Source organism: Morus notabilis, unplaced genomic scaffold (genome assembly GCF_000414095.1).
Source record: "Morus notabilis unplaced genomic scaffold, ASM41409v2 Scaffold332, whole genome shotgun sequence".
Taxonomy (NCBI): Eukaryota; Viridiplantae; Streptophyta; class Magnoliopsida; order Rosales; family Moraceae; genus Morus; species Morus notabilis.
In genome coordinates this window covers 110,267-124,896 of record NW_010361195.1, presented here as the reverse complement: position 1 = coordinate 124,896, position 14,630 = coordinate 110,267, and the positions used below count along the sequence as shown (strand labels likewise).

Sequence of the window (14,630 nt, the reverse complement as noted above, 5' to 3'; positions counted from 1 at the left end):
TTGTTCCCCTTGTGCCCCTAATTTTGTTTTTTTTTTTTTTTTTTTTTTTTGCCCCTCTTTTTCGTTAAGTTTGTAGTTTACTTAAGAGTATTTTTGTTCCCGTATGCTGATAGGTTCAACTGGAGCCCACAACCTCATGGGCTTTGATTCGCAGAAATTTGTCGGGACCTTCAAAATATACGGGAATGGTTCAAGCAACGAAGGACATTTTCAGAGATGAAGGATTACCGGTACATAAATAATTTATAGTATGACATTGACAATTGTTTTGTTCTGGATTTTCCTCTTTCTCTCTCCTTAGTTTTGTTTAGTTCTTAATGTATGTTTTACTTTTCTTATTGTTGCTCCCTGAGACTTTTTCTAGACTTAATATAAAAGCATAGACACGCTTCTTCTTATTAAAAGAAAAAATGGTATTGACAGGGTTTTTGGCGTGGCAATGTTCCAGCTTTGCTTATGGTTATGCCGTATACTGCCATACAATTTACCGTGTTACACAAATTGAAAACTTTTGCGGCTGGTTCTTCTAAGTCAGGTATCTTGAGCACTGCCAACTTTTGTCAAACGGAAGGATGTTTTGACTTTTTGGAAAATTTCCTGTCCAGAATGTTGTTATAGAGTGTAATTCAATGTTCAAAGTTTGAGTTGAGTAGATTATGTAGCTATTCTGTTTCTGATGGAGGGATGGTAATTAAATACGGTTTGATCTTCTTATTCTTGTTTTCCTCTCGTCCAGTCAGCTCTCTCTGAGCCCCAATATTTTCTTATTTTGTTTCATTGCCTTACTGTTACGTCTCTCATAATTGGTTTTCTGATGCAGAGGATCACATTAATTTGAGTCCATACCTTTCTTATATCAGTGGAGCATTAGCAGGGTGTGCTGCTACTGTTGGATCGTATCCATTTGATCTTCTGCGAACTATATTAGCTTCTCAGGGAGAACCTAAGGTGTGAATATGCATACATCTTTTATTTTTCTCACCTTTAAAAGTAAATGTCTTACTAACAATGCACCCAACTTCAGGTTTATCCCACTATGAGCTCTGCATTTCTTGATATAATTAGAACACGTGGTGCCCGAGGGTTATATGCTGGATTGTCACCAACGTTGGTTGAGATTGTTCCTTATGCGGGTTTACAATTTGGCACGTATGATACATTTAAGCGCTGGACATTGGTGAGTTCTACCTGTTCTATAGAGATTCTCCACAGCTGATATATTTGAGAATTAAAAGTAGGATAATGGGATTCTTGTGTGAAGAAGAGCATTTGATAAGTATATACTTCAGTTATTCACACGCATAGACATCTGTGAAATTGCGTGCATAGAAAAGACTGTTCACACTATTCATTCCATGAACTTCACTTTATGTCTTGCTTGCCAGAATTCACTAGAATTCTTAAGAGAACTGAGCTTTTCACTATATTTGTTTTATGTATTTAATCACTTTACGCAAAATAGGATTTGAAACCTCAATGCAGGTGATGAATTTAGATCCGATGATATACTGTTTTCAATGCAGGCTTGGAACCGAAGCCAATTATCAAAGACAAACTCAATCAACGGAGATGATGGCGTTTCAAGCTTTCAGCTTTTTCTTTGTGGATTAGCAGCTGGGACGTGTGCCAAACTTGTCTGTCATCCACTTGATGTTGTCAAGAAAAGATTCCAGGTACACTTTTGCACTTTGTAAACTTTATATCCAGTATCGCTCTAAATTCTACTAACGTTAATTTTTTAATTGCTACCTGATTCACATGTTTCTTGTAGAACATTGGTGGTTAAGTTGTTTTGTATGTGAAAGGAGCCAGTTAGGTTGTAGTTTGTTGAAGAACTTTATTAGCTTTTACCTCTTTTTTAGTTAAAACGCGTACTTAGACCCTTGGTGCAATATCAAAATCCAAAGATCTCAGGAGAATATAAGACGGACGAAAACCGCGGATAAATTCTGATCTTAATAACAATCATTCTTTTTTAGAAAGAGATTTTCATGTGCAAAATGCATGTTGTCAAGGAAATTAGAAATGCTATATATTGGCAGTGTGCTTCATACCTCTAAGACATGTTGGCTAGATTGGACTTGTGCAAACCAATTTATTATTGAGCCCACATAAATGTTTTGAATTTGCAGATCGAGGGATTACAAAGGCACCCACGGTATGGGGCTCGAGTGGAACACCGTGCTTACAGAAATATGTTTGATGCCTTGCGAAGAATTACGCAGTCGGAGGGTTTGGCTGGTCTCTACAAGGGGATAGTCCCCTCAACTGTCAAAGCCGCACCGGCTGGTGCTGTAACTTTTGTGGCTTATGAATACATATCGGATTGGTTAGAGTCCATTTGGACGTGAATTAACTTCATTTTTTTTCCTCTATCAATTTTTCACTGTCCGATTCTTTTGTCCTGAGACCTTATAAAGCTGTCTAATAGGAAGGGAAAACCGTATTTTTTTTGGAAACTAGAGGCCCCAATATATATAGTGATACGAATTGCATTGGAAAAAATCGATATGTACAGTTCCAATTAAAATTGTGTCCTTATATTTGAAATTGTTAAATGTGAATGGATTAATTTCCTAAATATGCGAGTTGGTCAATGCAGTTGGTCAATGCATAGCTCTTGTTGCAGTACAACTTTCCGTTCTCCCACTGTAGAAACTGTTGAAGCTTCTGGTTGGCATTTGGCAATGGATAGACTACTAACTAGTCTATGGACTGAAATACTAAAATCAGTTTTTTTTTTCTACAATTAAAATACTAGGATCAGTTTGATAAATACATACAGTGATAGAATTCAGAAGTTATGGCTATGGTGAAAAGAACAAAAATGTTTGATGTTGCAGCCTGCAGGTGCCAGGTACCAGAAAATGGCGATAATGAGGGTGTTAAGGTTCGAACATCACATGTTAGTATTGTCTTTTCAAAGCAGCTAAACCAAACTCTAATGATTCTGCCTGATTTAAATTATGATTCTTGGTTTTATAGTTGTATTTTTTTCATAAAAAATTTAAATTTTAAAAGTGACAAAATTTGAGACGCGACGTTTATTGGTGTTCTTTTTACTGAAAGCCATGATTCATTAAAAAAAAAAAAAAAAAAAAAAAAAGGAAAATGACATGAAAGGTCAGTTTGCTTTGGGGACCCCAAGTTGTGGGATCAAACGGCCCAGTATGAAGGAACATGAAAAATATTATATATTTAAAGAATACAGTCTTATTAATTACTATAAAGTTTTTTATTAATTATTTAATTTATTATAATAATTAAATTAATATTTTAATATTAAAATATTAATATTCATTTACAAGTAAATATTAGAACAACAATTAAAAATACACACGTATATAAATTTATTATAATAATTAAATTAATATTTTAATATTAAAATATTAATATTCATTTACAAGTAAATATTAGAACAACAATTAAAAATACACACGTATATATATATTTTATTTTTGCTTTAGCTTAAGTTCCTCTGTGGTCCAAAGAAAAGGACACCTTGTATCCTACATACGCACACCCAGAAAGTGAAAGGCATTAAAGTGATTACGCACTGTTCATCAGGCATTTTCGTCAATTCGGAAACTTTTTAGAAACTGAGAACCCATTTAGTTAGAAAATTCGTTCCTTAATTTAAATTAGGGTTTATATTCACTATAATTTTTTTTTTTTAAAAAAATACATATAAATTAAAAATAATTTTAATCTCATAATTTTAATTCAGGAAAAAATATATATAAATTAAAAATAATTTTAATCTCATAATTTTAATTTAGAAATCAAACGGATTCCGAATCTCACCTCTCCGACTCCACTCCAGCCTTCCTCCCCTCGATCCCCGCGACTGAAACTCCGAAACTACCCTCCCTCAGGCCAACTGTCCAAACCATCGTCGCGAGTGCTCAATTTCTGCCACACAGGCGCGCGTAGGATAGTATTCTCCCGTATAGTACCGAACGAGTAGACTCCGTGATGGGATAGGATCATTTATTGCCGAAGTTTTACTTTTTTTTTTCTTTTAAAGGGATCTTTTGTCATTTCTTGTCAAGAATCAAAAAAATATTTCTCTTCTCCAATTAAGCCAGCTAAATTAGCCAAGCCGAGCCGTTGAGCCGAGAACCAGTGTGAACGGTTGACTCGGTCCGTCACAGCCGAGCCGCCAAGGACCCTATTACACATACTATTAGTCAGATGTCCGAGTATTTCACGTAATTAATTATTGTGTTTTACTATTCTTTTTAATAATTTTCTCTGCTTATTTTGAGGCTTCGTTTTCGCGCTGTGGAAAACTAATCATTAGGCCCAACCTCCACGTAACAAAAGCTAAAAGCGCTAGGTAACCAATGGGATAAGAGAGAGGGAACGAACAGAGTTTTTTTTTTTTTTTTTTTAATATTATTACACTTACATGTGTCCCAAACTTCTTATATCCCAATATTAAAAATTCTAGAATATGTGTAAAAAGTTGTGAAAGAACAAAACCTCATTTTATCTTTAAATTTTAAATTAGTCAAATTTAATTCTTTCAATTAGAATTTCCGTAAACAAATAATAAGGTTTGTTTTTTATATTCGTTTTTGATTCTGAATCATGATTTATAATTTTTTAACAAAAAATATACGTAAAACGAGAATAATTCTAAATACATAAATCAAACATCCTCTAAGTGAAATGATCCGGTAAGACTGTTTAGTTCATAGATTTAAACAAAAAAATTTGAATAATAATTTAAATTTTTTTTTAAAAAATATTATAGTAAAAAGATTTAAACAATAATACATGAAAACAAATGCATGATCATACTTCAAAATTCAGAGATTAAGCTGGAAATTACAATGTTACACCCAACCTAACATTTTCAATTTCAACAAATTACTTTAAAATTTAAATTAATAACAATTGAAGTTCAACGATTTTAGTCACGAGACATGAAATACACATATAAAAAATAAAAATCGTCATTTTTTAAATCAGATCATGTGTGTGTATTTAACCATCAATTTGTAACATTCTTTTTAATTTCAATTGCTATTGATTTGCCAACTGATAGTACAATTTATCAAAATTAAAAATTTGAGAGGGTGTTATGGGAAAAAAATAAAAAAAATTTGGTGGCAAACGGCGTTAACAGGAAACCGGAAACTGCCAATGGTTTCAGAATATATTATTTTTTTTTCCTATAGCTTTGGGGTTCTCGTGATAAAAAAGGAAAGGAAAGGAAAAAAAAAAAAAAAAAAAAAAGAGGCTGTGGCCGGTTATATTGGCGCGTGAAACCTGCTCTAACCACCAGTTATTTCGCCTCTGGCAGAAGCCAACCCCACCCACAGTAATACGTGAGTTCCCAGATTCTGCAGGGTTACCTCTGCCACGTGTACTTTGCGCTCTGTTTATCTCGCCACGTGTCAATTGCAACCTTTCGTTTCTGCTCTTTAACATTTTATCCTCGGTCACTCATGAGGGGTAGTTAGTCCTCTTACATTGCGGGAAGCGACCCTTTATTGCCCTCCATATGGGAACTTGATGAGAAGTCGGAATTACCCTTAAACTTTTGTCCTGAGTTGGGTAACCAAGCGGGGATAAAATCGTCACTTGCTAAAAGATGTGCAACTAACTGCTAGGTAGGTGGAAGCGATCCTGTGCAAGTCAGCAGCTTCCACACGAAAGTACACGCGAAAGGGGTTTTCAGATCCGGTCGATTCTCCTTTGGCTTACCGTTCAGATCCGAGATCAGCAGCCAAGTGGACGGTGGGATTTCCTGATTCGTACACGCACAGATGTGATTTAACGCACGTGATAATTCCTTCTTTCCTGACACTTTCCCCTTTTTTTCCTGACGCGCAACAAGAAAGTGGAAACGGAACGCTTCGGTAGCATCGTTGAGTTAATTGACCAAAACACCCACAATAGTTTACAAATGCCTCTCTAGAAGCGCTGGTCCCCGCGGGGCAGTTTCGTCCAGTTGGAACGGGAAAGCTTCCAAAACCAGCGAAACGCGAAAGGAAATAAAAAAACGCGGTTTTGCCGGCAGACGTTTGGTTGAACCAACCTAACAACCACCCACTTTCCTTCTTCACACACCTTCTATTTCGACTAATTAATTAATTAGGGGAAACGGTAAAAATAAATTAAATGCAGATAAAAAGCGTTTATATTTTTTTTGGGTATAAAACTATAAATTATCTTCTCTTTGATCTTTTTCGGTTTTCTAAGCCTTCATTCTCTCTCCTTTCTTTTCTACTGTTCTCTCCCTCCAATTTTTTTTTTCCTTTTTTTTATTTTCTTATCTTCTCGTCGGGAAACCTCTTTTCTCCGCCGGAAAACCGCTCGTTCTCCGGCGAATCGCGTTCGCTGTCGCCGGAAAACTGCTGGCTCCGTCAGTTTTGGTTCGCTCCGGTGTTTCTTGGTGATATTGTGGGTTTGGCTCAAAGGAGGTTTCTGGATCTCCGAGTCTGAGCCCGTTCGGTGCTGTTCCCGGCTGTTTGCGAGAATGTGGCGAGCCTGGTTCTCGTTGGAGACTCGTTGTTGGTTGGCCGTGGCTTGGATCGTGATCTAGGGTTTGGTTTTCCGGATTCCGATTCCTTTTCCGTTAGTCTGCGTGTTGTTTTGCTTTTCCCCTGTTTGTTCGGCGAAAGAAACGAAGACGGAGGCGTACAGAGAGCGGCTTCGGAATGAGATGGTATGTGATTCGTGGTTTTCCTTTATTTTTATCTATTAAAAAAATTTCGTCTATTATCTGGTTCTTATTCGAGTTTCGGTGAATTTGTCACTTTCTGTTTCTTCATCTCCCTTTCTTTCGGTTTCAATCCTTCAGTTTTTTATACATTCTCGTTATTTTTTTTGGGAACAATGTTTCTGTTTATATCTATTATATATATTTTTATTAGATGTATAGATTTTGCCTTCTGTGTTTTGCTTGATATTTTTGGAATTGCTCTATGGTTCCTTGATTTGTAGAGTTTCACAATTTCCTAGAGTTCGTGATACAAATCCTGCATGAATTGTAATTGAAAGGAAATATATGAAAATTTTTAATTTATTTTTGGAAATTTGCTTCTCACCTTCAGTTTTTCTGGCATGGATTTTTTCCGAAGAGAAACAGCTAAAGGTATTTCAGAGTTTAATTGTCAATTATAAATCTCTTCTTTGAAAAATAATAGCTAATTTAGGTAAATTTTTCTTTTTTTATTTATTTTCCTAATGCGCTTTTTCATTTTAATGTTTTCCGTGCTCTTACAGCATTTGGTTTTGTATAAATAATTGTTTTGACGAAGATACCTTAACTTTGACTGCATGCAATTGTTGAATACGGCTGAATTTGATTTTTCGGCGCTTTTTTTTCGTACTCTTTTTTTTTTTACATTTCAAAAATATATATTTTACTTCTTTGGCTGGAATACGTTTTCCCATGATTTATTTACATGTGGATAAGGCTGAAACTTTCAACTGTCAATTGACAACTTTGATTAGTCGGAACTACTGTAACAGGATCTGCCGGTTTGCATTTGATTTCTGAAGATTGTTGGGTTTTTGTATGCTTTTATGTACTCTTATAACCCCACCTTTGACCCTGAGATACACGTAGTTTTGTACTTTAAAATAGCAGCGAGCATTTTATATATGATCCTCTCTCCTTTCTCTTGTATTCAACTCGATATACAGAAGACCCATGTATGGTTGTGTTTATTCTGCACCCTCTACAACCATCCTATGTGCTAAAATTTTGGAGGGTCTAATTTCCTTTGCTGTCAAAAAGGAAAAAAAAAGTGGAATCATAAATGGGTATGACGCGTAAAACTTAATTTCTTTGTTCATTCCCTTCTTTGGTAGTGTTACTTGGGGACTAATGAAACTAATTCAAGTTTAAGTTCTTCATCAGCTTTTTAAGCGCTTGTGTCTTTTTTTTTTTTTTTTTCTTTTTTTTTTTTTTTTTCTTTTTTTTTTTTTTTTTCTTTTTTTTTTTTTTTTTCTTTTTTTTTTTTTTTTTCTTTTTTTTTTTTTTTTTCTTTTTTTTTTTTTTTTTCCTTTTTTTTTCTCCGGGGGTTTGGTTCTGTAATCGTGTATAATGTGGTATGTGTCATTGGTTTGTTGGCTTTGATGAATACCACTGTTCATGCCAAAACTGGAACTACAGTAGAACATCATTGCAGTAGAGATTAATTACTTTGGTCACTTACGTTATTTGGCTTATTTTTTCTTGCTTTGTTAGTTGACTAATTTTTAACTTGCTAGTTAATTAACTCGCATTCATTATGTGCATCAATGTTCTACTTCTAATGTAGCATATCTCATTGCTTATGTGATAGGTGGAGCGAAGGGTTTGTTTATCAAAAGAGGTTAAAAATGGATTAGAATTTCTGAAGCGCAAAAGGCTTCAGCGTATGAAATCCAACACTGTTACAGAGCCTGTAAGTATCAGCAATATGATGGCTCGAAGTGGAGGGGATGCTTTAAGAGCTTCAGCATCTTGCGGTGTTAGATTGCACAGTAACTCATATTTATTTTCTCACCCCAATGGTGCTTTAAATGGGAAGGATGTTATTTCAAAGCGTAAGGTTGATAAATTCGATACAAGTGATCTGGAATGGACAGAAAAAATTCCTGAGTGTCCCGTATATTGTCCGACAAAGGAGGAGTTTGAGGATCCTTTGGTTTATTTGCAGAAGATAGCTCCAGAAGCTTCAAGATATGGTAATCTATTTCATAATTTTTTCTACTGATATTCGGCTGATGCCATTCTATGTCAAGTTTTTTGCAAGTATGGAGACCATACTTTTGAACCACTGATTTTGTTGCATGCGTGCTCCTTTACATGCACATGCCTATAATTTTCTATGCCGTGTGCACATCAATTGACATTTATTTACATTTTGTACTTATTTAGTAAATGTACTAAAACAAATGGAAATGCACAGTAATGTGCATCCATTAGTTTATGGTCTCGATGCTTCTCCCGAACTTTATTAACAGAATAAGCTAGTGCTTAGAACTAATTAAATCACTAGTTGGTGGAGTTTGCTCACATCCACTCTCTAAATTCAAAATGTCATTGATTTTACTTGGCAGATAACCCAAAATTTCAATGTCATTTGTTTTATCTTTTGCTATTTTGGCTGTTTCTATAGATAGTATTTCCTAAAGATTGTATTGCACCTCTTTGTTTTTGTTTTTTGTAATTTGTTAATTTCTGTGTTTTGTTCCAGCAGCTGTAGTCACTCAAACCACCTTTTCTTTTTTGGCTGAAATCTCAAAAAATAGAAACATAAGCATTTAGGTTTTATTTTATTTTATTTTTTCTGAAAGGAATGACCTATTTATCTTTTGAAATCTACCGTGATCATTTCAGGTATGATCAAGATTGTTTCCCCCTTGACTGCTTCTGTTCCAGCTGGGGTTGTTTTGATGAAGGAGAAAGCAGGATTCAAGTTCACAACCAGAGTGCAACCTCTACGTCTTGCTGAATGGGACACTGATGATAAGGTCACATTTTTCATGAGCGGAAGGTGAGTGCTCCTACTAAATAACAAGATGAAGCTAATTTTGGATTTTGTTTGTCGTTCTGAGTTTGACTGTAATTTTCAGAAATTATACCTTCCGCGATTTCGAGAAAATGGCGAACAAGGTTTTTTCTCGTCGATATTACAGTGCTGGATGTCTCCCACCCACATATTTGGAAAAGGAATTTTGGCATGAAATTGCTTGTGGAAAGACAGAAACTGTTGAATATGCATGTGATGTTGATGGGACTGCCTTTTCATCTTCTCCTGATGATGAGCTTGGGTGTAGCAAATGGAACTTGAAGGTGTTGGTTCTGCTAATCTTTCATCTGTTTCAGTTATTTGTTTGGATAAGGTGTCATTTAGTTCTAGCGTAAAATTCCTGGAAAACTTGAAGAAATCAATAGTTCAAATTAGTTATATATGATGTAGCTGATTAATTAATTTCGTAACCTCACTCTCCCTATATGTACGTGTATGTGTGTCTATATATATATATATGTAATAATATATATATATATATATATATATATAATTCTAAGACAGTTTTCTCTTTTTCTGCTTGTAGTTGCTCATTAGTGCTCATTTTTTGCCACTAGTGGAGAGCATCTCAACATCCCCTTAACACATTTAAACTATATTGTAGAATCTGGTAAATTTTTTCAATTATATTGTGCAGAGATACCCAAGAATATCCACTATCGAATTCTCCTTGAATACTACAATTTGTCATATGGAACTGAGGGAATCTTTTTGGCCAATTTAATGTGCATCATAACAATGGACATACAAGTAGCTGGACATTGAGTTACTTTTTTATGTTAGATTCTAGGAGATTGAGCCACTGACTGATAGGGCTTAATTTCTCAGCTTCTTATGTGCCTCTAATGCGACTGATTTAAAGAAATTATCTTGTACTTTCCCTTTCTCCTCTCTCATACACTTTGATTTTCCCACCTGTTCCCTTGTACTGTGATTTCCCCTTCTCTCCTTCCATTATTTTGGATAGGAGTAATTACCTTTTCTCGTTGTTCATGACTACATTTCTGTTCTGTTGATAGTTTATTGACATGCACATTTACTTCTTCCCTCTCTCAGATTGAATTTGAATAATTTAGGATTTAGTTTTCTGCTTCTTTTTCCTTGATGTGTTCTGCATGTACATGAGCTGATCCAATTTCCATCTCATTCTTTGATTTCAGAGACTGTCAAGGCTACCAAAGTCCGTGCTGCGTCTTCTTGAAACAGCAATTCCGGTAATGACAATATTTCTTACCTGGATTCTTGCTATTGTTATTATAAAAATTCCAATTCGTCTGCTAACTTTCTGTTTATTACAGGGCGTAACTGATCCTATGTTGTACATTGGCATGCTATTTAGTGTGTTTGCTTGGCACGTGGAGGATCACTATTTGTACAGGTACATGTTATTCTTACTTTTATTGTAGGAAAGCTATTATTCTATCCGACGTTGCATTCATATTTTCCTATTTTATGGCAGTATTAATTACCATCATTGTGGGGCATCAAAAACCTGGTATGGCATTCCAGGTCATGCTGCTTTGCAGTTTGAAAAGGTTGTCAGGGAACACGTGTATACCCACGATATCCTTTCTACTGATGGGGAGGATGGGGCTTTTGATGTTCTGTTAGGGAAGACAACTTTATTTCCTCCAAATATTTTGGTTGAACATGGTATCCCTGTTTATAAGGCAGTACAAAAGCCAGGAGAGTTCATAGTTACCTTCCCTAGAGCATATCATGCTGGATTTAGTCATGGTAGGTTACTCAACTTGCTCTTGAATCTGCAAATGGAAATTAAATCAGATATTTGAGAGGACTGCAAATTTCATTGATCTTCACCTGCCCCCCCTGCTATTCTACCTCTCTTTCATCTGTAATTAGTGCGTGAGCATTATAGAAAATAAAACTCTTTATCTTTTTTTTTTTTTTTTTTTTTTTTTTTTTTTTTAACTTTAGGTTTCAACTGTGGAGAAGCAGTGAACTTTGCAATTGGTGATTGGTTCCCCCTGGGTGCTGTTGCTAGCCAGCGCTATGCACTTCTTAACAGGGTGCCTTTGCTTCCTCATGAAGAACTGCTTTGCAAAGAAGCAATGATTCTCTATATGAGTATAGAGCTTGAAGATTCCGATTATTTTTCTGCTGATATAGTCACTCATCGTTGCATCAAGACTTCTTTTGTGAAGTTCATGCGTTTCCAGCATCGTGCTCGCTGGTTGCTAATTAAATCAGGAGCGTGCTCTGGTGTTTTTCCAAATCCTAATGGAACTATTGTATGCAGCCTATGCAAAAGAGACTGTTATGTTGCCTATATCAACTGTGGCTGTTACATGCATCCTGTTTGCCTTCGTCATGGTATGCAATTTTTACCCTTAATTTAAGGTCTCAATTTAATGCTTATTTTATTGAAAAAAAATAACAATTTATTGCTTATTTCGATATGCTGCAAAATTTGAATGGACTGAGTTGTTATTCAATTGGTATCAGATCATTCTCATGTCCTCTTCTTGTTGCAGATGTCAGGTGTCTTGATTTGTCGTGTGGAAGAAATTTCACTCTCTTTGTCAGGGAGGATATTTCAGAAATGGAAGTTGCAGCTAAGAAGTTTGAAATGGAAGCTGGAATAATGGGGGAGATTAACCAGCAAGCTAAAAGTGGTGATGGCCTCTATTCATATCCATCATTGAATATATCTAGCGGAATTGAAGATGGATATTTTCCTTACTGTACCATAAAACCTGTGTCCATCCCCACATTCGGTGATACAGCTCAGAATGAATCACAAGAGCTTGAGCCTGTTTCCCGTATTGCACCCATGCTGAATAGTGGGACGATAAGTTTAAATTCTGATGTGTCAGAAACTTCTACTTCTTGTGTCGTATCAACTCTTTGTTCTTTGGCAGAGCCTTTGGAGAGTGCATCCGCTTCCAACAATGTAAGATACAGCTCTCTCTTAATTGGGCTTGCCTTGTGTATCCTGATATACATTCCACTTGATTTTTTTTTTTGGCTTCACGAGTAACGTGGATGACAAGTATGCTTGATTCTCTAATTAGTTGTACAATATTTTGCTTGCGACATTTTTCCATCCAGGTATATGGTAACACTAGCTTTCATACAAAGAATATTGATTCTAGAAAGTCGTCAGAAGAACCGTCACGGAGTGCAGTTGAATCTTGTCTATCCTCCTCGTCATGTGATGAACACTTGAATGCTTATCCTGACAATTTCCGTGCAACAAATGCTAGGCCTGCTGTACATCAAGACAGTGATGATTCTGATTCAGAGATATTCAGGGTTAAGCGTCGTTCTACACAAAAGGTGGACAAGAGGAACACCAATGATGGCAAAAAATCAATGCATTCTGACCACCAGGTACATATTTTATAGAATCCCTTTTTCTTTGTCTCTCAAGCTTTGGAATCTGATGGATCTCCAGGTTAAATTTCTGAAATTTTCGTTTTCGTTTTTGTTTTCTTTTTTCGTTTTTGTTTTTTGAATGTTTAGACACTTTAATGTTATAGAACTTCTCTCTTTTGAATTATTACCTATTTGGGCCAATAAAAGACAAAAGAAATCAAAACAGCTTATAAGGCGAGGACTTTTCCCCATCTATTTCTTTAGTGAATAAGTATTTTGCATGTCATCTGCAACTAAGTGAGCTTTTCAAAAAATTAAAACAGTTTTATTGGGATCAATAAATCAATAAAACTGGAGTCAGATGTCTGGAATCTGTTGAACCACTATCCTACGTCTTTTTAGTATATTGTTAGTTTAAGTTAAATTTTTCTTCAATTTTCATCTTCTTATGTATTACGCTGCTTGCTAAATGTTACATGTCCAACCACACAGGGGTTCAAACGACTTAAGAAATTCCAACCTGAAGGAAGAACTGGGGGGGTTACTTCGTCAGATTGCTTCAGAATTGTTGAATCGAATTCTAAATTAACCACCACTAATCATAGAGCTCCAGAGATTGCTTTGGCAGACAGGTCCGCTAGAGGAAGTACCATTCCCATCTCTATTAAGTTCAAGAAACTTACCAGTGATCACGATATCAACAGACAGCGAGAGCAGCCGAGAAAGGATAGGCTTCAGCTTGAATTTAGTAAGAGCATGAGGGAATCACCCCCTATAGAGATCGGGCCGAAGCGCCTTAAAGTCAGAGGTCCTACATTTTTAGGGTCAGAGAGCAGGTTAGATTGAGAAAGGACTATAATTGGATGCCTCCATCAAGAAGTGACAGTACAAAGTTTTTGGTTGCCCTGCCCTCTGGAGCCATCATCTAGAAGCCTGACTTTGCTAACTTCATTTTCTCTAATGGGGTCCTAACAACACGGAAAAGAAAAGCTAAAGATTTATTCTGATTCTGGGAGCAGTGACAGATTAACCTTAGGTTAAGGAAAATTCATATTCTTTGTGCAGGCCTCGAATTGGGGCAACACGCACGGTTGGTGATTCTTAAGGTTCTCGGGCCGAAGTATTTTTCCGTCTTTGGCAGGAGAACCTTCCTGCAAAGTCTTCTTTTGAAAGTTTAGTGTTCGGATTTAGTGACTTTGATGTAAATTTCTTTTTGTTACTAAAAATTCTTGGCGAGGGAAGTGGGTATTCTCACTCACCACTCGTTTCAGGTTTTAACGTTGCTTCTAGGTTCTTTATTCTTTTTGTAGCAGGGGGGGCTCCTTGTACACCTTTGACTACTTGAATAAATGCAGAGAAATATGTCTTTTATCTTCTACTCCTTGCTGTATCTTTCATGAGGTGCATTTCCTTTACATGTTTGTTTTGTTCTATTTATTGTTGAGCTGTCAAATTAAGGCTTGTTTTTGGTACTTGGAAAGAGTAGGAAGGAAGAAATGAAGAAAAGTTAAAAATTTTCTTTTGTTTGTTGGGTCAAATCAAAGAAATAAAAGATGGATGGGCATAAGTTACAGACAGAAAACAGCTTTAATGAAATATGTGTATGCATATACCTACACGTTCGAGTGTAAAAATGTGTATGCAAACATATATGCCAGATCTAGAGGTGGAAACCGAATCCAATCTTTCAGTAAATGCTTAAGCTTGAAAGCTTGGAAGTTGGGACACATATAAGAGGAGATTTGGTTTGTG

General features: G+C 35.8%; 2 protein-coding genes across 2 annotated transcripts; both read left to right on the top strand.

The window, feature by feature from the left end:
* Nucleotides 1–117: 117 nt before the first annotated feature.
* LOC112091699 (mitochondrial thiamine diphosphate carrier 2-like) lies at nt 118–2,488 on the top strand. Its single transcript, XM_024165953.1, has 6 exons — nt 118–230; nt 424–535; nt 821–948; nt 1,025–1,177; nt 1,524–1,673; nt 2,133–2,488. The coding sequence occupies exons 1-6, from the start codon at nt 186–188 to the stop codon at nt 2,349–2,351; spliced, it is 807 nt and encodes a 268-aa protein (XP_024021721.1). The 5' UTR covers nt 118–185; the 3' UTR covers nt 2,352–2,488.
* A 3,735-nt stretch (nt 2,489–6,223) lies between these two features.
* Nucleotides 6,224–14,256, top strand: LOC21400731 (lysine-specific demethylase JMJ706). Its single transcript, XM_024165933.1, has 11 exons — nt 6,224–6,679; nt 8,307–8,691; nt 9,347–9,503; nt 9,583–9,802; nt 10,700–10,753; nt 10,838–10,917; nt 10,999–11,276; nt 11,478–11,873; nt 12,035–12,453; nt 12,612–12,893; nt 13,371–14,256. The coding sequence occupies exons 1-11, from the start codon at nt 6,677–6,679 to the stop codon at nt 13,722–13,724; spliced, it is 2,628 nt and encodes an 875-aa protein (XP_024021701.1). The 5' UTR covers nt 6,224–6,676; the 3' UTR covers nt 13,725–14,256.
* Nucleotides 14,257–14,630: the final 374 nt, after the last annotated feature.